The sequence below is a fragment of the Magnolia sinica genome, chromosome 18 (genome assembly GCF_029962835.1).
Source record: "Magnolia sinica isolate HGM2019 chromosome 18, MsV1, whole genome shotgun sequence".
Taxonomy (NCBI): Eukaryota; Viridiplantae; Streptophyta; class Magnoliopsida; order Magnoliales; family Magnoliaceae; genus Magnolia; species Magnolia sinica.
In genome coordinates, this window is record NC_080590.1 from 26,184,581 (window position 1) to 26,208,062 (window position 23,482).

Sequence of the window (23,482 nt, forward strand, 5' to 3'; positions counted from 1 at the left end):
TCAAGCAACCCTCGATCGATGAAGCCTCCATGTTCAATGAATCGAACATGCTCAAAAGTGTCCAACAAGCAAAGTAGAAAATTCAGAGAATTTCGATCAATCAGCATGGGTAATCAATCAATCGATAACCCCTATTTCAACATAGATTAAAGGCACCCAATTTTAACAATCTCGATGCTCCATTACTCCAAACTTCATCCCCCATCTTTAATCGTCTCCATCATAGCTACACCATCATCGCCTTTCATGAACACTTCTTCTTTATTAAACCTTTATCAATCTTAAAAAAGTATAACAAAATTTGAACTTCTTTGTAGAAACTACATTCGTAAGTATATCCGTTGAATTTACACTCATGTGGATCTTCTCAAAAGTAATACCTCATTCCTTAAGCACATTCATATCATGCTCGCTCATGTGGCTTAGCCATGCATGCCACAAACATGTCAATGTAGACTACTATTGATGTTGCAACTCCACCAGAAATGGTATTCCTGATCAACTTATAAAGGTTACCACTCCGTTATGTTCTCATAACAATAAGTGTCATCTTTGAAACCTTTAAAACATGATCAAACCCGATGAACTTGCATCCAAGTGCCTCTTCTCAAGATCAGGAACGTGAATCACATATGTCAAGATGTGTTCCATTTCATCAAACATCTTGATGGGCACATGTGATACAATGCCTCCAAATCTTAAATATATTAATTATTTAGATACCCAAATTTGGATGCGGTCGGTACATCACAATCACCTGCTTCCTCATTAGATTATATTATGTTAGCCTCCCTTAGCAAATCATCTGATTTATCTTTCTTTTGAGCTTTTGGTTTCCAACAATCCTTATTCATATATCATAACTTTCCACAATTTCAGTACTTCATTTTCCATTTGCCCTTTGACTTGAACCTAGATCGAGGCTTTCCATTCTCTTACTCAGACTGTTTACCTCGAACAAACAATGCATCAGTAGAAGATCATTCACCACTGCTTTTCTTTCTTAACGGCTTCGATAAAAAGGCTGAGATAACGGTGTCGACATCTAAAGTTTTCCTACCATTACACAGAGTATCCACCAGATACTCATAAGATTCCGAGAGAGACATCAACATGATTAGGACTTTATCTTCCTCACCAATCTTTACCTCCATACTCATTAACTTGCAAAGATTGAGAGTGTTAATGTATTCATTTAGATTTGACCCTTTTGACATCTTCGTATTATAGAATTGTTTCTTCATATATAGATGATTACTTAAAGATTTTATTATGTATAAAGTTTATAACTTCATCCAAATCTCTGTGGTGATCGTCTGATCAAGGACATTAGAGTGGACATCGTCGGACAAGCGTGATTGAATCGAGATAATCATCATCTGATACAATTCTTCATACTCTTCATCGCTTATAGTCGTAGGACGCTTCAATATACCAAAGAATGCATATTACAATCCTTGCTGAAGTAGAATGTCTCTCATCTTCACCTTCTATACTTCAAAGTTACTTTTCTTGGTGAACTTCTCTATCGCATACTTCACGTTCGATCCTTTCATCACCATATCTCAGATTCAAACTCGAATCCAACTTATAGCTTTGATACTACTTGTTGGGAGCCACGAAAGTAAACCCTATGTAGAATCACACAAGCGAGAAACAAACGTTAACAAAGTAATATGGAAAACACACGATTCTACATGAAAAAACTCTTGCGGGAAAAAACTACGGCACAAAGCGACAAACAATCCATTATAAAAATGAAAGTACAAGAGATAGAATTAACTTATATATGTATGTGTGTGTGTGTGTGAAAACACTTCTCAAAACCCTAGCCTCTCTCAACAACAAGCCTCTTAATCTTCTTCGTTGTGTTTACCATGTTTAACATCCACATGTATACTATTAGACATGGAATAAGAAATAAATTCTGCAATTACATAAAACCATCTGCGCCATTAATCTAACCATCTTTCAAGTGACATAGAGTGAGCAACCTTAGATTGATTGAACCTTAACCGAACATGCTCAAAAGTGTTCAACAAGTAAATTAAAAAATTAGAAGAATTTTGATTAATCGACTTAAATAGTCTATCAATCAATGACCTCTATTTGAACATTGATTAAAGACATCCAATTTCAACACTAAAAATGTCAAAAAAAATAAAATAAAATTGCTTGATTCCACTGTTAGTGTTCAATTTTCATTGTCTTTTCTTGCATGTCCAAATATGAGCTGACAAAATGGATGAATTCAGTGAGTTTCTGGCCAGCATTACCGTATGCATACCGACCTTCTTACCCTGGAACTTAGGGGGCCGTCGGCAATCTGCGTCCGATCCCGTTCTGTTCTCTGAGCAAGGGCATTCTCGTAACTCCATGAAAGTGATAAAGGTACGAAAAGCTTACCAACGTCCGTCTGGTCACCGTCAAAGCTGCCGTCTATTTCCTTTTTATTCTGTCAGGGAACCAGCCTTGCCTGTCCCACCCCCACTACACCTCTTTTCTCTTCCCTTGGAAGCGAGAAAAGAAATGATTTCCACCCAAGCCGCATTTCATTTCACTTAAATTTACATTTCATTTGCATTTCATTTCCACTTGGTCTCGGTCTTATGTAAGCCCACTCTACTCAACTGTCCTCAGTCTCTCCGACCCTTCTCTCTCTATCTCTATCTTTCTCTCTCGCAAGAGAAGGAGAAAGAAGGGCTCTGCAAATCTACTCGTCGATCGCTTAAAGGTGGTTTTTTCCTTCTCTTCTCAGTCTATGAATCTTCTCTATGACTACACTTTTGGAGATCTTGCGCTTTCCATAGATTTTTTGGCCGTCGATCTCTCCTTCTCCGATCCTCGACGCGATCTAGCCTTTTCTTGTAGATTTTTCGGTATACGTGTTATCTAAATCGGTCGTATATCGGATTTGGTTTGAACTGCACCGTTCTTTTCGGCGGGATCCGTTTTTCCTCAGATCTAGGGTTTCCGATCTTGTGAAAAGTTCGTATTTCTGCCAAGATCGTTTCAAATCTAGTGATTTTCGAATCTGATCTCCTCTCTGTTTTATCTTTTTACATTCTTTTAAATTATTATTTTTTTAATTTAAATTTTTTTTTGAGATATGATTATTCTGATGGTAGTTGTTGAGATCTATGATTCATTTTTCATTTATCTGTTTAGATCGAAGCTTGAATTTGTTGTTTGATTGTTCGTGGATTGAATTTTATAGCAATCGGTTCTATGTCTGCAAAAGCTGTTCATAGTCATGATTTACTCATTCTGTTCTGCTCAATGCTCGTCTAATATCTTATTATTGATTCGGATTTGTATGGGGATTACGTTGTGAATCTGATAATACCCTTGCATGAAGTTCTTTATACTGATTAGGCATATTGCTCTGGTCTTTGTTGTGAATCTGAGAATCCCATTGCACGGAGTTGTTTATACTGATGATGCATGTTGCTCTGGTCTTTTGACGGATTGGCATGTAGATATAGGTTTCTTGCTTTTGGAAAGTAAGAGCTGTTTTATTTGTAATTGCATGTCTAAGTTTGTTGCCTATCCTTGCATGTTCTCGTGTTGGCATATAAAGTGGAAGTTTTTTACTGTTAACTTTTCATATGTTTCTGGTTATCTGGTGGAGTTGAAGAAGATGGTTGTTTGTAGACATGATTGGTTATGGTTGCTTTGGTACTATGGATATTTTTTTGCTTTATGTTCATGCTTATTTGCATTTTTTTTTCTGTTCGATTTTCACTCCCGCATGGGCCTGTAACATGCGAGCTGCTTATGTTGATTGTTCATGGAATGTGAGCTTCCGTCTATTGAAGCTGCAAGTTGGTGGGAGTTTGTTTAGACTATGTTGGCAAAAATTCACGAGTGATTTGTGATTTTCAAGTTATTAATTTAAGTAGAATTTCCCAAAAATAAAAAATAAAAAAAATTGTGAGATAGGGATCATTTCTGTTGCATTGGAATGAAATGGCTCTTTTGTATTGTGACAAGTATTTCATGATCTTTTGGAAATTCCAATAGGACTAGCAATCCCAAAATCTCTAATATTTTCTCATCACCCAAGCCAAATGTCTGTAAGGGCATGTTCTAAATTTTTTGTTGACACTGTGTTCTCAATTATACACAGTTTTGATGTTTTTACCAACAGTTCCTATGCGGACCTTGTGTTTAGTTCTGCTGATTACATTCATGCCATGGATTGTTCTGTCTTGTGTGTTCTTATGTTTGAAAGCCTTTTTTATTTTTATTTTTTTAAAATTTTTATTTATTTATTTATTTTTGTTGCAATTATAGAATTGCAGTTTTTCATTTTTTGGCTGGTTGCCTCCAAAGTGAGAGATTTTTGATTTAGGGGGAAAGGGAAAGAGGGTTAATCTACATTTTTCTGACCCCTTCATCAATCAATCATCATTTTGTTTGCTATCAAATCGAGAAAAAGGACGTTCAGCATTTAGTTGGAATTGCATGATATTTTGAAGCCGAAATACTGTGTGTGCTTGCTGAATTCTTTTTACTCTGGCATACCTTGAACCAATGTTCTCATATGCAATCGCATGTGCGATTATGCCATCACACATGCCATTTGACCGGTGGACTGCATATGCCGTGATAGCATATGATTTACGGCATGTGTGTTTATTGCATCACTGGGGCTTATGAGGTTGCACAGAGAAGTATCCAACCGCATAAGCCATAGTGATGCAGTTATGCCATCGCTTACATAGTATGGGCCTCCCATTGATCAGATTTCTGACTGTTGGGATTTTTTTTTCCCTTCATTTTCTCTCACTTTTGCCTATAAATATTTGAAATTAAAACTTTCTCAAAAAGTTATTACAGCCCTAAAACTTTCTAGCACCCAAAGAATCTAGAAAAGCTTCTCTTGTGTAACCCTAATTTTTTGACTTCCATATAGAATATTTATACCCTATTCGATTGGGTCAGTCTCCAGTCTCTTAACTCTCACCCTCTCTCACATTCCCATTCTCTCTTAAAATGACATTAATAAAATTTATATTTTGTTTTTTCACATTTTAGTTTGACTTGTTATAGTCTAATGGTCTAATAAACTATAATAATAATAATAATAATAAATCCCTATACATCCAGTATTTTGACATAACTTTTCCTAACTGCTCATTTTTTTAAAAAAAATTCCTTGAAAATTTTAATTTTTTTTTGAAAAAAAAAATTTGTTTTGGGGGTTTGTGCCATTGCATAAGTGCACAGCTCCCTTGGGTTGAATGGGATTGCTTATGCCATTTGACAACATTGCCTTGCACTGCGTTTTAGTGATCCTAGTGGTCTCTTTCCCATGAAACCAATGTTCTCAGTTTCTTTGATCATTTATTGTTTTTACCCTTATAATGACCACATTTGTCATTTTTAGCATCTGAATTTTTTCTCCATTGGGGTTAAAAAATCATCCTACCCTGTGTGTGTTTATCCCTCACTCTTTGTAGCATTGTTACTGCTCATAGATGACATAAAAATGTGGTAATAAATGTTGTTCTAAAACAATTAAACATAACAAGTTAATGCACCTTGCTATTCATTATACTGGATCTGTTTGTTTATTCCAAAGATGAACAGCAAGTTAATGCAATATCAAATGCGGTTTGGTGCTCAAGAAATTCTTGTAACACTGCATCTTCCAGAAGCAGGAACTGGCAGAAGAAAGCATTGTTTAAACTACAAGGAATCGTGAATTGTAATTTAAACATTTAACACTTTGGATTCGGGGGAAATCCTTCTTAATTTTGGTAGAAGGAAAATCTTTAATTTTGATTTAAGTAATATTATGATTTTAAGCATTTGTTTATGTGAGGCTCTTCATCCCAGTTCCAAGGCCCAATTAAAAGTGGAAGGTTGATGTCCTGTAGGCAGCTGACTGTAAAACTTTTTCCCATTTTGCCATTTAAATCTTACCCAATTTGCTAGAGAATGCTAAGACGATAATGACAATGATGACATCCCATATCTGACATATCTTTTCTCCCATGATTGCAAAGTCGATAGGAATTTAGGATGGCTCTAAATGTTTTGAACCTGGTAATGAGCTGGAAGATCGGCATTAGATAAAGTGAAAAAAGAAAAGTGTTTTAGAAGGTGTACGTATAGAAAATTGTGTGAATTTTATGGTTTTCCACATAATTTATATTTGGGTGTGACTTATGGGCATCCTTAATTTTCACATCTTAAAACTTAAAATCAAAACCCCAGTGTTCAGTTCGTATTCTTAATTGTGCAGTTGATGAATAGTGGGCAAAACTTTGTAGTGCTGTAATCTTTTGTTGATTTTCTTTAATTTGCCATGCAATTTTGATTGCTAATTTGAAGACTGTATCTTGTCCTGAATTTCTGTCAGTTTCTTTTTCTTTTCTTTTCTTTTTTTTTTTTTAAAAATTCTCAGTGATAGATCAGTTATCTTCACTCCTATTTGGGCTGTGAACACATTTATTTAGTACTATGGGACTGGTTTGGTTTGACAGTATTACAGGAATCCCATTAAATTGGGTCTTGTACATCGTAATGCCCAAATTCCATTATTTTCTGAAAAGGCTTTTTAAAAAAAAAAGAAAAAGAGGAAAATGCATCTCAACTTTATCATACATCTGTATTCTTCACTCAAACCAGTATAAAGGCACTTGTCCTGAATTTCTGTCAGTTTCTTTTTCTTTTCTTTTCTTTTTTTTAAAAAAAAATTCTCAGTGATAGATCCGTTATCTTCACTCCTATTTGGGCTATGAACACATTTATTTAGTACTATGAGACCGGTTTGGTTTGACAGTATTACAGGAATCCCGTTAAATTGGGTCTTGTACATCGTAATGCCCAAATTCCATTATTTTCTGAAGAGGCTTTAAAAAAAAAAAAGAATAAAAAAAGAAGAAGGAAAATGCATCTCAACTTTATCATACATCTGTATTCTTCACTCAAACCAGTATAAAGGCACTTGTCTCGCTTTCAGATTTCTGTACATCAAATTATTTATTTATTTATTTTTATGACATCATGGTGTCTCCGCCCCACTTTGAAGCAAGACTATTCCCTGTGGATGCACACAATCACCCACAAACCATGTGGTAATCCTAGGGAGGGGAATCAAACTCACATTCGTGGGGAGCACACCCATGACACTTGCCATTTGCCCAAACCCTGTGCGGGTGTTCTGTACATCAATTACGTGTCTGATTTTGCTAGAGTCCCATTGAGCATGCTTACTTATAACTGTTTTGACGCATGGTTGGTGGAACAGATCATTATAAAAGATGGCTGATACTGAGGACATTCAGCCCCTTGTATGTGACAATGGAACTGGAATGGTTAAGGTCAGTTTGTTTGTTTCCATTGCCATGCCAATTTCACTTTGAACCACATAAATGTCTCATTTTAATCTGTATATCATCCACTTTCTTTCAACAGGCTGGATTTGCTGGAGATGATGCTCCGAGGGCTGTGTTCCCAAGCATCGTCGGTCGGCCTCGTCACACGGGTGTTATGGTTGGGATGGGACAGAAAGATGCTTATGTTGGTGATGAGGCCCAGTCCAAAAGAGGTATTCTCACTTTGAAATATCCCATTGAGCATGGGATTGTGAGTAACTGGGATGACATGGAGAAGATCTGGCATCATACCTTCTACAACGAGCTCCGTGTCGCCCCCGAAGAACATCCTGTCCTCCTTACCGAGGCGCCTCTCAATCCCAAGGCCAACAGGGAGAAAATGACACAGATCATGTTCGAAACCTTCAATGTCCCTGCCATGTATGTTGCCATTCAGGCTGTCCTCTCCCTCTATGCCAGTGGCCGTACCACAGGTCTGTAAAATGAATTTATTTTTTAAATGTCCATCATCATCATAAATTTTATACTCATCATCATGACCTTATTTCTCAAAAAATAAAAATATCATCTCCATTGTCTTGGGTCTTCTATCTGGGGTTCCTTTGATGTGTAAATACATATAAAAGCTCATACACTGCTTTAATCAAGTGACAGGTTCCAATAGGTTGGTCCCACCATGAGGATCACCTAATGCAAAAAATCATTCTTATCTACTTATCAGATGGGCGACACCATATGAAACAATTTCTTGCAATTAATAAATAGCAAAAAAAGAAGTGTGGTGCACTCAATGAGTAGATATCTTCTTCTTCTTCTTTTTCCACAAGGCGATCCTTATGATAAGGCCAAAGTATTGGATGGGTAGAATGTCACACATACATAAAAGGTTGGAAGTTATTGGCTGGGTGTACCATAACTTATAGTCTAACCAGTTGGACTTGAGACCCTCTCTCTCTCTCTCTCTCTCTCTCTCTCTCTCTCTCTCTCTACACACACACACACACATATAACACTTGTATTCTTTTTTTAAATTTATTTATGTATAAATTAAGTATAAAATCTCATGGATCCCTTGAGTCAAGTGACAAGTAAATATTTATTTTATGCGTGTGGTATACGAGCACGCTAATGTATTTAAGCATTCATGGAAGTTTATGTTAAGTAGAGGCATCTAATATTGTAATTCTACATATTCTTGATTGCTCTTTGCTTATTGAACTGGCAATTACGCTGCTCTGAATGTTACTTGGTCTGTTCTTTCCCCCCTCAGGTATTGTGCTTGATTCCGGTGATGGAGTCAGCCACACTGTCCCAATTTATGAAGGTTATGCGCTCCCCCATGCTATCCTCCGGCTTGATCTCGCTGGACGGGATCTGACGGATGCCCTGATGAAGATCCTCACAGAGAGAGGGTACTCGTTCACCACGACTGCCGAGCGGGAAATTGTTCGTGATATGAAAGAGAAGCTTGCCTATGTGGCCCTTGACTATGAACAAGAGCTTGAGACAGCAAAGAGTAGCTCATCGATTGAGAAGAGCTATGAGCTTCCTGACGGTCAGGTGATCACCATTGGCGCGGAGCGGTTCCGTTGCCCAGAAGTGCTCTTCCAGCCATCTCTCATTGGGATGGAAGCTGCTGGTATCCATGAGACCACGTACAACTCGATCATGAAGTGTGATGTCGATATCAGGAAGGACTTGTATGGCAACATCGTTCTTAGTGGTGGGTCTACCATGTTCCCTGGCATTGCTGATCGTATGAGCAAGGAGATCACTGCCCTTGCCCCAAGCAGCATGAAGATCAAGGTGGTGGCCCCACCAGAGAGGAAGTATAGTGTCTGGATTGGAGGGTCTATCTTAGCCTCTCTGAGCACCTTCCAGCAGGTAATTGATGCTCTCTCTTATAATAACCCTTTTGCTTTGTTGATGCTTATACCAGATGGTATAATAGAGAAGCTGAATACCTATGACTGCTTGTTGAGTTGACTTGCAACCCTATCTTGCTATCTTGCACACATTTCCCTTGAAACTGTCATGATTCATGAGGCAAATTGAAAACCAAAATTCCGATGGCATATTAAAATGATTTGCAGTGTACAAATCCACATTCAAGGGCAAAGTTGGGAAACTGCAACTCTGAATGCATATAAAAAGAAGGGTTGTAGCCTGCAACTAGTTGTAGGTGATCAGTTCTTGCAGATCTCATATCCATCGGTTAACTTGGGTAGGGTAGGGTAGGGTAGGGTGGGGTAGGGTAGGGTATTGAGGTTGAAACTTGGTGGTTCTATGCCATATGATGGGGCCATGTCAACTTCTATATGGACTGTCCGAACTATCCCAAAAAGCATTCCAATTAGAGCACTGGATACCAATCTAACAATCTGGCTGTTGACCTGCTAATGGATTGTTAAGAAAAATTCCAATGGTCCATATTCTGCAGTCAAAAGATCTTCAGTCGGAATGTTCGTGTTATATGGTCAGCACATTTTTGAGCTATGGACCTTTCATGGTGGAGTCCATGGTAGGTCTTGGTATCAGAGATGTTGTAGTGTGAACTGTTGGTTCAGCCTGTCTTGGTGTCAGATGTGTTGCAGTGTGAACTGTGGACTCAGATTCAGTAGTGACCCCTCCCGTTTACCCACATCAGTGCTGGAAAGGTTCTGCAGGTCCCACCATGATGTATGTGATTTATCCATGCAGTCCATCAATTTTGTCAGCTCATTTTAGCGTATGAGCCTTCCCTTCACCCAGGTCTGTGTGACCTAATCAACAGGTTGGATGGCAAATAGACATTACAGAGGGCCCTAAGAAGTTTTTAATGGTGGGCACTTGATCACCACTATTTACTTTCCTGTGGTGTGGTCCAACTAAGATTTGGATCTGCCTAATTTTTGGGCTTATGCCCTAAAATGATTGGGCAAAATGGATGGACAGCGTGGATAAAACACATACATCATGGTGGGGCCCACAACTTTTCCAGTACCAATGTGGCTATTGGAGGGATCACTACCGAGTCGGTCAACTGTTTGGGCCATCCTGTCTTCAGGCCTGGCCTGTCCTATATGCTTGGGCTGGGTTAAAATTTCAGTTGTGATTGGTACCAAGCTGGGATTGGGTTGAGGTTACACGTTGTTCAGCATACTTACACAATGGGGTCGGCCTTGACAAACTTCTACTTGGGTTTGACCCAGGCTCTTGCTGGACCCAGCATGGGTCTCTGTCCTTTGACACACCCTGCAGTGATATTTTTCAGATGAATCCTGATAGTTCTCTAGTAAGCTATAATTCCACTGTCAGTATGCAATTCTTAATTCTCTCTGCTGTAGGCAAAACATGATGCCCCCTCTCACTGTTTGAAAGTTGGTGTGGGGCGCTTTCAATTCGAAAGATCAGTTTAGGCTGCTTGTATGCACGATTAAGTTGATTTACAATAGTCAGTTTTGCAGTTTCATTTCTTTAATGGTGTGATTTGTAGCATATTCCAGCATGACTCCAATAAGGTTATTGCAATTCAATTTGATAATGTATCAGATGCCTGCAGCATGTCTATTTTGTCTTGTGTGCATTCTCTTGTCCATCATGTTTCGGGTAGCTTTTGAAGAATTGGCAGTATATGTTCAATTTTTTTTCCTCGTGGATGACTGGATTTGTTTCTGGTGCCTTTGCAGATGTGGATATCCAAGGGGGAGTATGACGAATCCGGTCCATCCATTGTCCACAGGAAGTGCTTCTAGATTTGCGGGTTGTTTTCTTTTTTCTTTTTTCCATTTTGCTTGTGCGTATATTTGGTCTCATATTGCCTGGTTGAGGAACGGTTCTGGTTTGGTGGTTCATCTCCGGTTGAATTTTTTATTGTTATTTGTTATTATAAGTTGGCTATCTTTCACCCTTCTATAAATATTTAAAATACTAGGGTATGTTGTGTACGTAAATGTAGTCTGGAATTTGGATTGCAATTTCCAAGGCCTATCTATTTTACATCTCTGTAAGTTAATGGAGCTTTAGATGATAATGTCCGTGCTCTCTTGCCCTTCTCTTTATATATATATATATATATATATATATATATATATATATATATATATCAGTTTGCAACTTTCCTTTTTTAATCATACTCAAGAAGTATGCTCCAAGATCTTCCGGGTCTGTGCATGCTGCATGTGCACCAAGGGCAGAAAATAACACACTTTTTGGTGGAAAACAGGGATACGGAGTGTTTAAACAAACCTTTTAAGTCAGGCACTTGTTGGTGGAATTAGGGATATACAGAGTTCAAGCATCTTTTCATGTAGATGGAACAGGTCTCTCTATTTATGGTCATTACTTCAAATGGGTGACTAATCATTATCAGTGAACAAGCACCACCTACCAAGTAAACTACAAAAAATCGTTTTTGTCTGCATACACATTTATGTACTAGCCGCTGGTTGAACCTGCCTGTATCCTGCGATGCCCATTGGATGTGCAACAGGAAGTTCCTGTGAGGCCCACCATAATGTTTGTAAGAAATCCACTCGGTTCATCAGCTACGCGAGCTCACTATAGAGGAGTACAAAGGAGGCAGATCCAAACGAGTGGACTGCATGACAAGAAACTGAAGGGGAACATCCACCGATTGATATAACTTCGTGGGTCTACAAATGTTTGGGATCAGGCAAATATTTGTGTTTTCAGTTCATCCCAATGAACCCAAAGAATTGGACACGTGTATCCTTGATATTCCCTTCCAAAGTGTCTATCTGGAAGGAGCGCCTATACCTGTCCAATTCCTAGATTCCCAGCGGCCAGTATTGCCTTCAATATGTATAATCTCCTTTCGGAATCTGTCGAGAACTTCAAATGTATCCCCGTTTGGTGAGAAAGGAGTTCATGGAAGCGGATCATGACCTTGCACTTGGTTGTTGGTGCAAGCACACGAATGTAGGTCGTGACTTGTCTGTCACATTGCTCCACTGTAACCCCAAGCTCTGCGGTGGCCATCATGTTGTTTGTGTTATATGCTCCGTCCATATGTTACAAATACGAGCGAAAATCAAAACTCGAGTGGGCCATACCACAGGAAACAGACGGGAAGGAGACACCCACCGTTGAAACATTCTCAGGCCCACCATGATGTGTAGATAACATCCAACCCCCTTCGTAAGGTGATTCCCACTGGGATGAAAGGAATTTACAAATGTAACCCTTGTTCACGACTCTTGTGACCCCACTAAGGTTTCAACGGTAGGTGTTCGTGTGGCTCACTTGTGATATAGATATCCCTTATGTTTGGGATCATCTGTTAGTTGACCTTACAAAATGGATGAACAGAGAGGATATAATATAAACATCAAGATGGGTCTCACAAAGCTTTAAGTTGCAAAGAAAATGATGGATTCTTTGTACAATTTGAATTCTTAGCGTGAGAAACTAGGTAATCTTATCAGACTTTCACTTGCTATTCAAACAATATTCTAAAATTACAATTCATGTTTCAATAGTTCTCAGGGAAGCCATTGATGGGTAATTATTACTTTTTCCTTTCTTTTCTCCTTTTAGAAAACATGTTCCTTAAGGGCCTGTTTGGCGGAAAAAGGAGTTTCTCATGAAATTTATTGTTGGTTTAGACTTTCTTTGTGAGAAATTGTTAGAAACATCATTACCTATTTTTCTCTTTGTTGAAAAATAAATAAATTTAATTTTCCACCTTCACTCTTAAGAAACACATTTTCACGTAATAAAAGGAAAATAAATATCTCAATGGCTAAAGAGCCCTCATTGAAGTGTGTCAATGCATGTCTTGTGTCACATGTGCCACCATATGACTTCACATACCTTTTTTTAAAGTTTTTTTTTGCACGCCCTCACACGACAATTGGTGCTTGAACCCATGACCTCATGTTGAAACTCTTGTGAGTCTACCAATGAGCCATAGGGTCACATGCACAAACTTCAAGCATCGCACATGTATCATGAGTGCCATAATATAGCTTCAAGTGCCCACATATGCCACATGTGCCACTATTCATCTCTAAGCATCCCACATGTGTCATGTATGTTAATTAATTTAGTACATTCTAGTGGGAAAAAAAAAAGGATTCTAAATTTTCAACAGTGTTTTTACCAAATAATAAATTTGAAAATAGATTCTAAATTTCTATGAAAATATTGTTGAAAAGCAAAATAGAAAAACTAATATTTCTTTTTTCACACTTTTTGAAAGTAAGGTTTCTCAAAAAACATTATTTACTTTCTCATGCTTTTCCAACGGCAAGAAGCTACAAGACAACACATCCCTTCATATAATTTGAATTCTTAGCATATGAAGCCAAGTAATTTTTGTGAGACGAGTACAAGGCTTTTAGTTGCTATTCAAACAATTACTATAATGAGTGACTATAGTTTTTTTCCTTTCTTTTTACTCCACCGAAACACTTGTGCTTAAAGGGTTCTATTAAGGGTTTTATTAGATCCAAGCGCAATCTAATGGCCACAAGTTGTAAGGTAACAGGTCCTTTTTCTTTAGGTAAATGGTCAGTTCAATATACCTGATAGAGGATTTCTGCAAGCGACATGATGTTTTTACTACGCCCAAACCCTCTCTCAGATGTATGCTCCCCTGCTTTTAGACATGTGATCCAAACCCCTACATGTGTGGGGCGTGTGATCCATGTATATGGTGTCTCTAACTACTGTTCACTCACCAGACAGTCCGCCATTTGTAAATGATAGATGGTTTAAAAGCTAGTCTAAAGATGACTGGGCCTGCCTGTTCTTGAGCCTGGTCGTCCGAAAGGCAGCCCTCAGGTTTTGCCTGCCCCAAATATCTCGTACGTGCCAGCCCCTCATGATATTTGTTGCAACCAAACGCACCCAGAGATTTTTTTTTTTTTTTTTTTAAAGAAAAGAAAAAGGAATGATATGCAATGAATAAAATACTTTTTAACTCCATCTTCTTCATATTTTGTAACCTTCTAGTCTCATTACCTTCTTCCCTACCATACTTGTCTTTCCAATATCTTGATCGAACCAATTTCTTGTTACGAGGCAGTCAAATGCTAATAAGGAATTAATAGGTCAAATCAACGAATCCATTCCAATAACCCCTTTAATTCGCTTGGTTAAGAATTAGACAATAATCAATTAAAATAATTTTCAAACATTAACATATGTCACATTTTTTTAATGCCTGAAGATTGATAGTGGCACATACATATGTATGGGATGGTCCAACTTGGACTGTTGTATAAGCTACATGCCATGCATGTGCACGAATAAGTATGATATTCTTGTACACTAAAACTTTAGAGTCAAATATAAGTCTCATCTACAGTCACATAAATTTAGAAGAAGTGGGTCAATGTCCATTGCTTTCTAAGGTTCGGCCTACCTAATGATTATATAAACCTGATTTTCGGAGCATCTCATCATTATAGTAGAACTCACAGGATGCATGGGTTGAATGCCAATAAACCCCTCACACAGATGGTTGAGTAACATTTACACGTAGGTGAGTAAGCTCCATGTATGGTAAAGCATGTTAATGACCTTTACATGCAGGTGGATAAGAGTTGGATTTTTGAGTTCCATGGAATCTTCTCTCCATTCAAATATGGAAACCCTAAGTTCCATGGAAATCGAAGAGTTCCGTGCATCCAAATTCCAAACCTGTTAAAACCAAATTAGGAACCAGTCATCCAATTAGGGGTGGTTTGGCTGCTCTAGTTTGCATGTGTTTGAGTGCATTCGGATTCCAAAACTTTCATGGAAATTGAAAAGTTCCATGCCTCCAAATTCCAAACAACCCATTAAAACCTAAGTAGGCACCAGTCATCCACCGAGCCAGGGGTGGTTTGGCAACACCAGTTTGCGTGTATTTGAGTGCATTCGTGTGGAATCAGTAGTAACTGATATCGGAGTTAAATGAAATATACAGCTTCGTTGGTTTTGAAATCTAGCCCTACTTGTATTTCTATGTAATATGAGTGAAATGCCTTTTTTGGCTCCTTTCTAAAAGTAGGAAAATAGTATGTGTAACAAAAGTATGGCTAATTAAGCTACTAATCAATTGTACCCATGCACGTTGATTATGCCCCAAAATAATTTAATAATCATTTAGATCACTAAAATCACATCAATAGAATTGTCTGAATGATCTGAACATTAGCCTTGTAAATTGTCAAGATTGAAAAATGTTTGGGAGGCTACTCATTTGTGATCATTATGTTTGTGTGATGTAGAGTGGGCTGCTGACACATTCTTAGTACTACTGGACCAAAAAAAAAAAAAAGCTCAAACAAAAGTGAAATTAGTTAACTAAAATTGGGCTTAACTTATTCAATGCATGACGTAAGTAGGCCTCAAGCCTGTCCGATTCAAAGAAATTCATTTTGAATAAGGATAAATTGTTGTTCGCAATATGGACTGTAAATCAACTTTTTATCCAGTTATCATCACGAAATGCATGACCTACGCAGCAAGCCAAGGGCGACCGTTTCTCAAGAAAACACATACTTCTGACTCAAAATTGTAATTTTAAGAAAAAATAAATATTATTTTTAAAAATTTTCATTTTCCCCATGTTTTCTTATTTTTATAGATTCTAAAAAAGTTTTGCTATTTCAAGTAACTTCTGAACAGAATAAGGTTTGTAATTTTTTGTCAAAATATACATTTGAATGAGCATATTATAATTATTTTGTCGAATATACAAATACATGCTAATTTAAAATAGTAAAGCTGATTTGATGATCAATTCAAATTCCTATAAATATATTATAGAATTTTAATATAATTTTATTTTTAGATTCCATGCATTTCAAATGCAAATGCAAGCTGCCAAACACAACTGAGGATTTGTATTCACCTTTCTCGTAAGTCGGCTACATCCACGTTCACACGTGCCAGATGTGGCATTGGATTCTTGCACAAGGTGGGTCCTGCCATGAAGCTGACTTAGCACTAAATAAGAGCCATGGACTTGTGAAGTGGTGCAGGGCCTTCAGGCGTCTCGGTCGAATAGGACCTTTTGGGAGCATTTCTATCCGTTCATTGTTTCCGTACGGGGATGGCCCACCCAATGATTTGACTCAGCTGATTTTTGCATGTTGCGCCTCCACTAAATGAGGAAACTTGCCTTAGTTTTCAAGCTAAAATTCTAAAATTCCCAGGAAATGCTATTCGGAAGGTTACATCATGAGGTTCTCTGGAGCTCCTTCCTCACAATACACGTGGCAAACATGCGTGGTGATCAGGATCGTTGATCTGATGGGACACTACGTGGACAGGCCATATCCGAGGGCGAGCAGATATCCACACTAGTGGGAAAACTTGAAACAAGTGGATGACTGTGGGGCCCACCCTAATGTATTTTTCCTATATCTATTCTGTTCATCTGTTTTCCCGTATCATTTTAGGGCGTGAGTCTAAAAATTCAGCAGATCCAAATCACAGGTGGACCACACCATGGGAAACAGTGGTGATTGAACGACCATCATTAAAATTTTCGTTGGGGCCATCAGAATGTTTATTTTCCATCCAACCTATTGATAAGGTCACAGAGACCTGGATGAAGGTACTACACAAATATCAGCTTCATCCAAAACTTTTGTGGCCCACAAGAAGTTTTTTAATGGTCAATCCGCCACTGTTTCCTGTGGTGTGGCCCACCTGAGATTTGGATCCGCTGCATTTTTGGGTGAAACGGGTGGACGGAGTGGATATAAGGTGATTACATCACAGTGGACCCCACAGTCGGTGGATCCTTGACTGTGAAGCCTACCATGATACATGTGTCTTATATCCACACCGTCTATCGGTTTCTCCCTATCATTTTAGCACATAAACCTAGAAAAGCAGCAGATCCAAGTCTCAGGTGTACCACACTATAAGAAACAGTGGTGATTGAGCATTAAAAACTTATTACAGGCACAAAAGTTTTGGATCAAGCTGATATTTGTGTGGTTCTTTCATTCATATCTCCGTGGCCTTATCAACAGTTTAGATGTCAAATAAACATTCCATGGCCCTTAATAAGTTTTTCAATCACAGCTTTTTTGCATTGTTGCCCGCTGAAATTTGGATCCTCGACAATTTTGGGCTCAGGCCCTAAAATAATATAAAGGAAAGGGATAAATGGCATGAATATAAGACAAATACATGATGGTGGACCTCACAGTGAGGGATCCACTGACAAGCAGCATCCGATCCAACGAAGCCGCGTATCAGCTATCTAAGCTGTGGACCACCGTATAGTGACACATGTTTGCCAAGTGTACCATGATGGAACAGCATATAAATCTGTAATGGCACAATCCATGTTAGCATTTTTCAAATTCCCAACACCATCAAATCCAAAGCATCTCATGGTGGCCACTAAAATACCTTTTCTAATTGATTCCTTAATCGCAATTCATATATATATATATATATATATAGTCCCCACCAGGAAACGGATTGGCTACTCCCCCTGCCACCAGCCAATGGCTGATGGTCGGTGCTATGTGGTCCCCATCATGATGTAAGTGTTTCATCCATGCCGTCCATCTATTTTTTCAGATCATTTTATGGTATGAGATCAAAAATGAGATATATACCAATCTCAAGTGGACCACATTATAGGAAATAGTGTTGAATGAGCGCCGACCATTAAAAACCTTTTGGGGGCCATAAAAGTTTTGGATTAAGCTGATCTTTGTTTTCTCCCTTCATCTGGGTAAGTATGACCTAATCAACAGATTGGATGTCAAATAAACAGTACAGTAGGTCTTAGGAGGATTTTAATGGTGGATATCCAATCACTATTGTTTTCCCGTGGTTTGGTCCACCTGATCTTTATATCCCTCTCATTTTTCGTATAAAACTCTAAAATGATCTTTTAAAATGGATGAACGGAATGGATGAAACACACTCATCATGCTGGGGCTCACAGAGCACCGACCATCAGCCACGGGGCTGGTGGCAGGGGGAGTAGCCAATCCGTTTCCTCCCCACCATGACACCATCCCCAACTCGGCTGGGTTGACTCAAAGACACGACTAGGTATTAAACGGACGCGGATTAGCTACCGACGGTTGAGTAGCAAGACTTTCTACTGAAGTGACGTCACCAAGTTCGGTGGGTCCCACCATGATGTATTTTTTGTATCCACTCCGTCCATCCATTTGGAGAGACCATTTAATGGCAAGAGCCAAAGAATGATTTGGATCCAAATCTCTAGTGGACCCCACCACAGAAAACAGTGGAGAGAGTAAGGCTCACCATTAAAAACTTATAAGGGCCACAAAAGTTTTCGATCAATCTGATATTTGTGTTTTCCCTTCTTTAATGTATGTGTTAACTTATGAACAGTTTGGATCTCAAATAAACATTATGGTGGATCTTAGGAAGGTTTCAACGGTGGGTGTGAGTCTCTCCACTGTTTTCTGCACTAAAGCTTTGCCTCATTCTTTGGATCATGCCCTAAAATGGTATCTCCAAATGGATGGAAAGTGTGGATACAACACATTCATCGTGGTGGGACCAACATAACTGGGTGACATCACTTCAACAGCGAGTCTCGCTACCTATTTATAGCGCAATGCTAGCGCATCAGACCGTAAGTAGCTAAGGTTCAGTTCAGGTGGGTTTCACCGCAGTGTTCATGTGAAAGCCTTCCTGACCAACGAGTGTTTCATCTCATGTTATGGTCAAGCCTAAATATCAGCCATATTCAAGTGGGCCACACAATGAAAATAGTTTGGAGGATAATGTCGCCTATACACTGTTTCCTATTGTGTGGTCCACCTACGCCACGGATGATGCTGGTTTTTCATCTTCATGTCTAAAAATGGGTCAGTCACCTATTGGTTGGATTGGATTTTATAAATGCATAATAGTAGCCCACCCAAATTGTATAACCATCTCAAAGTTAAAGACTTTTACGTAAATAAGGATTGTGCATTATGAAATTGTATGGAATGGGATAAACTTGACAGGGGCTAAAGAATGATGGTTATGTCATGGATGGTAGGTGATTAGGACCAATCAAAATTTTAGCTGATTAAAACATAATTAGCTACTTAAATCGATATGTAAATTAAACTAAGTGATTAACTCTAAGACTTCCAAGCCAATAGAGAGTCCAATCACATCGACTACAAAAGATATGAAAATTAAATAACTAGTTTATAAATATGATAGTATATATATGTGGGTGAAATGTACTACCTATCAACTCATAACATTTATTTAATCATGCATACATATAATTAAACATTCAATCACATAAGCGTAATTAAACAACTGCCTAAATACAATCCCAAGCACAAACATGTATAATGGTTTAGTTTCCCTAATCCACTCCCGACGGATGCACTCAACTCATGAGTGTACCAGATTTTACTATCAGAAGTTTTAAATCAGATCCACCTCTAACATTTATAATCCTATACAAGGATCATCTCCCGCAAGAGACTTTACGTGATTTTCTATAGGCTCGCTATGAACCTCGGTCCTACATAAGAATATACCGACGTATACTCCCATCGAAGGCTCCCGCGAGGTACTTTAGTTGGTTTTTAATTGGCTAACCAACAACCTCGGTCCTAAGGGACCTACATTTGCTCTCGCCGAAGGCTCACTCGGAGACTAATACGTATACACCCCTTATATAACAGCCTACACAAGGACTTTGACATATGCCCTATACAAGAGCCAATGTCCTACACAAGAACCTAGTTAAGTTTGGTAATTCAAACTCTTACACTCAATCCTAGACAAGGAATAAGTATAAATGGACTCTTACACATGACAACTTACTGATCAGATTGAGCCTATTTTACAGCGCCTTCTCAGGTTGCTTAATCGATCCTCACTATGCTTCAATCAACTCCCCTTTGCTCCCCCGATCATGATGTTGATGCTTTACCAAGGCTTCAGCTCCAAGATCAAACACATTGCATATGATTCTTCGATGCGATAACTGAAATGATGAGAGGTTGGATAGAATCTCCTACAACTAATGAGAAGATGTAAAGCCTATGTGATTTTACTTGATGGACACTCTAGAGATTGATAGATACTTGAATTTGCCTAAAAAAATGGTGTCCAAACTCTGAAGAGAGCTTGGGATCATGATCTTTTTTAGAGGAACTTGGAATGCTCATTAGAGTGAAGAACACTAAGACGAGAGCATGAATTTCATTGGGATAGAGCTAAGAAGTTTGATAGAGCTTGTGATGCACTAGGGTCTCTAAAATGTTAAAATCCATCATCTCCACAAATATCTGATTGTTAGATTAATAAGAAAAAGACTCCAATAGATCTTTAATGATTAGTCTTCGGTCGCACCGAGTGGAGATTTGATCGCATCGAGTTATGTTCGATTGCACCGATTTTGAAGTTTGGTCGAACCGAATTAGACAGGGAAGCCACTGGACAAATTTGGGCACTTTCAGTCGTACTAATGATGGTCTTTGGTCGCACCAAAAGAGATTTTTAGTGAGACCGAAGATGACACTAGGTTGCAGCCGAATTACCCGGACTTATGCCCCAGTACGCTGTCTTGTTTTAGCTATTTTTTATCAGACTGAAGGTTGCTAAATTTGTGCAATTTTCTTTAAAATATGGGACTTATACAACCAATATGAGGATGATTAATTTAGGTTCTTATGGGTTAAGGGATGATCAATAAAGGGTTTATTTATTGGGTTTAAGATCATTTAGAGGTTTACGTTGTTTTGGGTCAAGGATTAGGGTCACAAAGACTTCATGTTTATCTGTTCTTTGCTCATTGATGCTTCACCTTCTCTTGTGTCTTCGGTATTTAACTTCTAGTCATGTGATTGATAAATAGGGTGCATAAATCAGTACACTAACACAATGAGGCAATCACCACCATGTACCATGATTTGAGACTCTATGGGCCCATTATGATCTATGTGCTTTATCGATACAGTCCATTAGTTTCTTCAACTCATTTTAGGGTATGAGCCCAAAGTTGAGGCATATCTAAAGCTCAAGTAGACCATACCATAAGAAATGGCGATAATTAAATGCCTAATAAAATTATTGATTGCCCAATACATTCTACGTAAGGTTTAATAAACGTTAAGACATCTTGCACAACTAAATTTATGATATAACAAACATATCATACATGGAAAAAAATTTCTACTAATAAGGGTGATACAGTTTTTTAGAAAACCAACTGCTAAATTATTAGATGAAGGATTATCCAAACTTATAGAAAAAAATTTATTCTGAATTCTATATTCTCTAAAGCTATCGAGTATAACCGAACGTATTTTGAGTCTTGAGTAAGGGGACTCAAGTAAAAAAAATGTAATTATTCTTTTCTATAATCTCCAATCCGAATATATCTAATGAGCGGTTACACATATATAACCTAAATATTGATTAGAAGTCCATAAATCTAAAGTTAAACTTATTTTTTCAAGCATATTTATAAAAGCTTTAATTAAAGTATTCTTTCTTTTCTAAATAGTTTCAAAGCAGTATTTCTTAAAATTTTTGAAAACTAAGGGTAAACAAATTTTGAACCATTTATTCAAAATCCTTATTTTATGCAAAAGTAAATAGTTGTTCAGTTTTAATTATAAATTTGACGAGTTTTAGCCGAGCATTGGTTTGGCTAAAACTAAATATAGACAAGTTGCTATATTCGGAGGCTTTACTAATTTGGGTTTGTCTATAATATTTTTTTTCATGTTTTAGCAAACATTTATCCAAATGATGTTTTTAAGTTATTAATACCATCGGCAGAATTATAACTATACTGACTTTTATATAAAACACAAGCAGCCTTGGACACCATTTGATCCTTATTATTTTTAAAATTAGTTACTTTCATAAATTTCCAAACTTCTGAAGTACATGTCCTTTTCGAATCAGTTAATGATTATACAGCTTCTTCTTCCTCTCCAACTTCTTAATTTAAATTGGGGTTGGAGAGGTGTAGGGAATCTGTGGATCCGTAATTAGGGATTGTTTGGTTAATAAACTTTAATTCTTCAATATTAAATAATCTGGCGTCCATATCTAATATATATTAAATAAAATATATAGAAAAGTTATCTTAATTATAATCAGAATGGTGATAAAGAATAAGAATTAATTATATAATATTATAATTAAAAGATAAAAGAAATAAAATTAAATAAGAAAATTACAAAACTTTGATAAGTTTATGTATTAGAGAAATAGAGATCTTGAGAACTTGAAAACATGAGATTTTTTTAGCTTTTAATTTGGAAAGTTTGGGACCTTCATGAAATTGAGACCCGTAGACTTGATCACTTGAGAACCTAAAAGCTTTGAGAGCTTGAGCATTTAGAGAGCTTGTGAGAGGAGAGAGAGAAAGGGAGAGAGATTGATAACTTTGAAGAATTAGGTAATCCCCTTTTATAGTAATATTTCTAAATGTCAAATGACCATTTTTTGTCCCTAAACTAGCTGTTTGAGGGACATGCAACCGACTGCACCGCAGGTTAGGATATTGAAGCTCGGCACGGCCCGCTATTTTATCTTGTCATGTCGTGCTAGGCCAGGCCTAACAGCTGTGCAAAGCCGTGCCATGCCATGGGAGAGCAGGCTAAATTTGCACTCCTACATTGGTGTAAGATACCCAACCCTCACGACTGAAGCATAGCACAGTGATGAGATGAACAAAAAAAAATAAATCAAACCAATCCAATAAAAAAGAGGACCATGTTATAAAAATAATTTACCCTACCTAAGGATTCCAAATTCACATGGCCCATCTGATGATTGGATAGCCCTTTTTAGTACTCTAATTATGGTGGGGGTACCCTTTTGGACTATTTGGATGTTATACATACCACATGTCCTCCATACTACTCAATTCCACCACTTTAATGAAGAAGAAAAAGAAAAAAAAAAATTTGAAAGCAAAGCAACTTAACTCAAACGGTAACTCAGCTAAGAAACCCAGCAGAGTGAGTCAACTCGGCCAGTTTTAGAACTACGAATCCAAAAACCTTTTTTTTTTTTTTGTCCAGAAAGGTGGGAGCACACCTCCTGTAACAAATCCATATGCATCAAGAGATGGTTCTCGAATAAAGGTTTCAACTTAATATTCTCATATATTCTTCCCACTTGACTTTAATCTCAAAAACACATTCCCCACATCTCAC

General features: G+C 37.8%; 1 protein-coding gene across 1 annotated transcript; it reads left to right on the top strand.

Annotated features, from left to right (window-relative positions):
* Window positions 1-2,579: 2,579 nt before the first annotated feature.
* On the top strand, window positions 2,580-11,329 carry LOC131233530 (actin-101). The gene is made up of 5 exons (XM_058230285.1): window positions 2,580-2,733; window positions 7,260-7,334; window positions 7,429-7,822; window positions 8,620-9,233; window positions 11,018-11,329. Exons 2-5 carry the CDS (start codon window positions 7,275-7,277, stop codon window positions 11,081-11,083), a joined length of 1,134 nt encoding a protein of 377 aa, XP_058086268.1. The 5' UTR covers window positions 2,580-2,733; window positions 7,260-7,274; the 3' UTR covers window positions 11,084-11,329.
* Window positions 11,330-23,482: the final 12,153 nt, after the last annotated feature.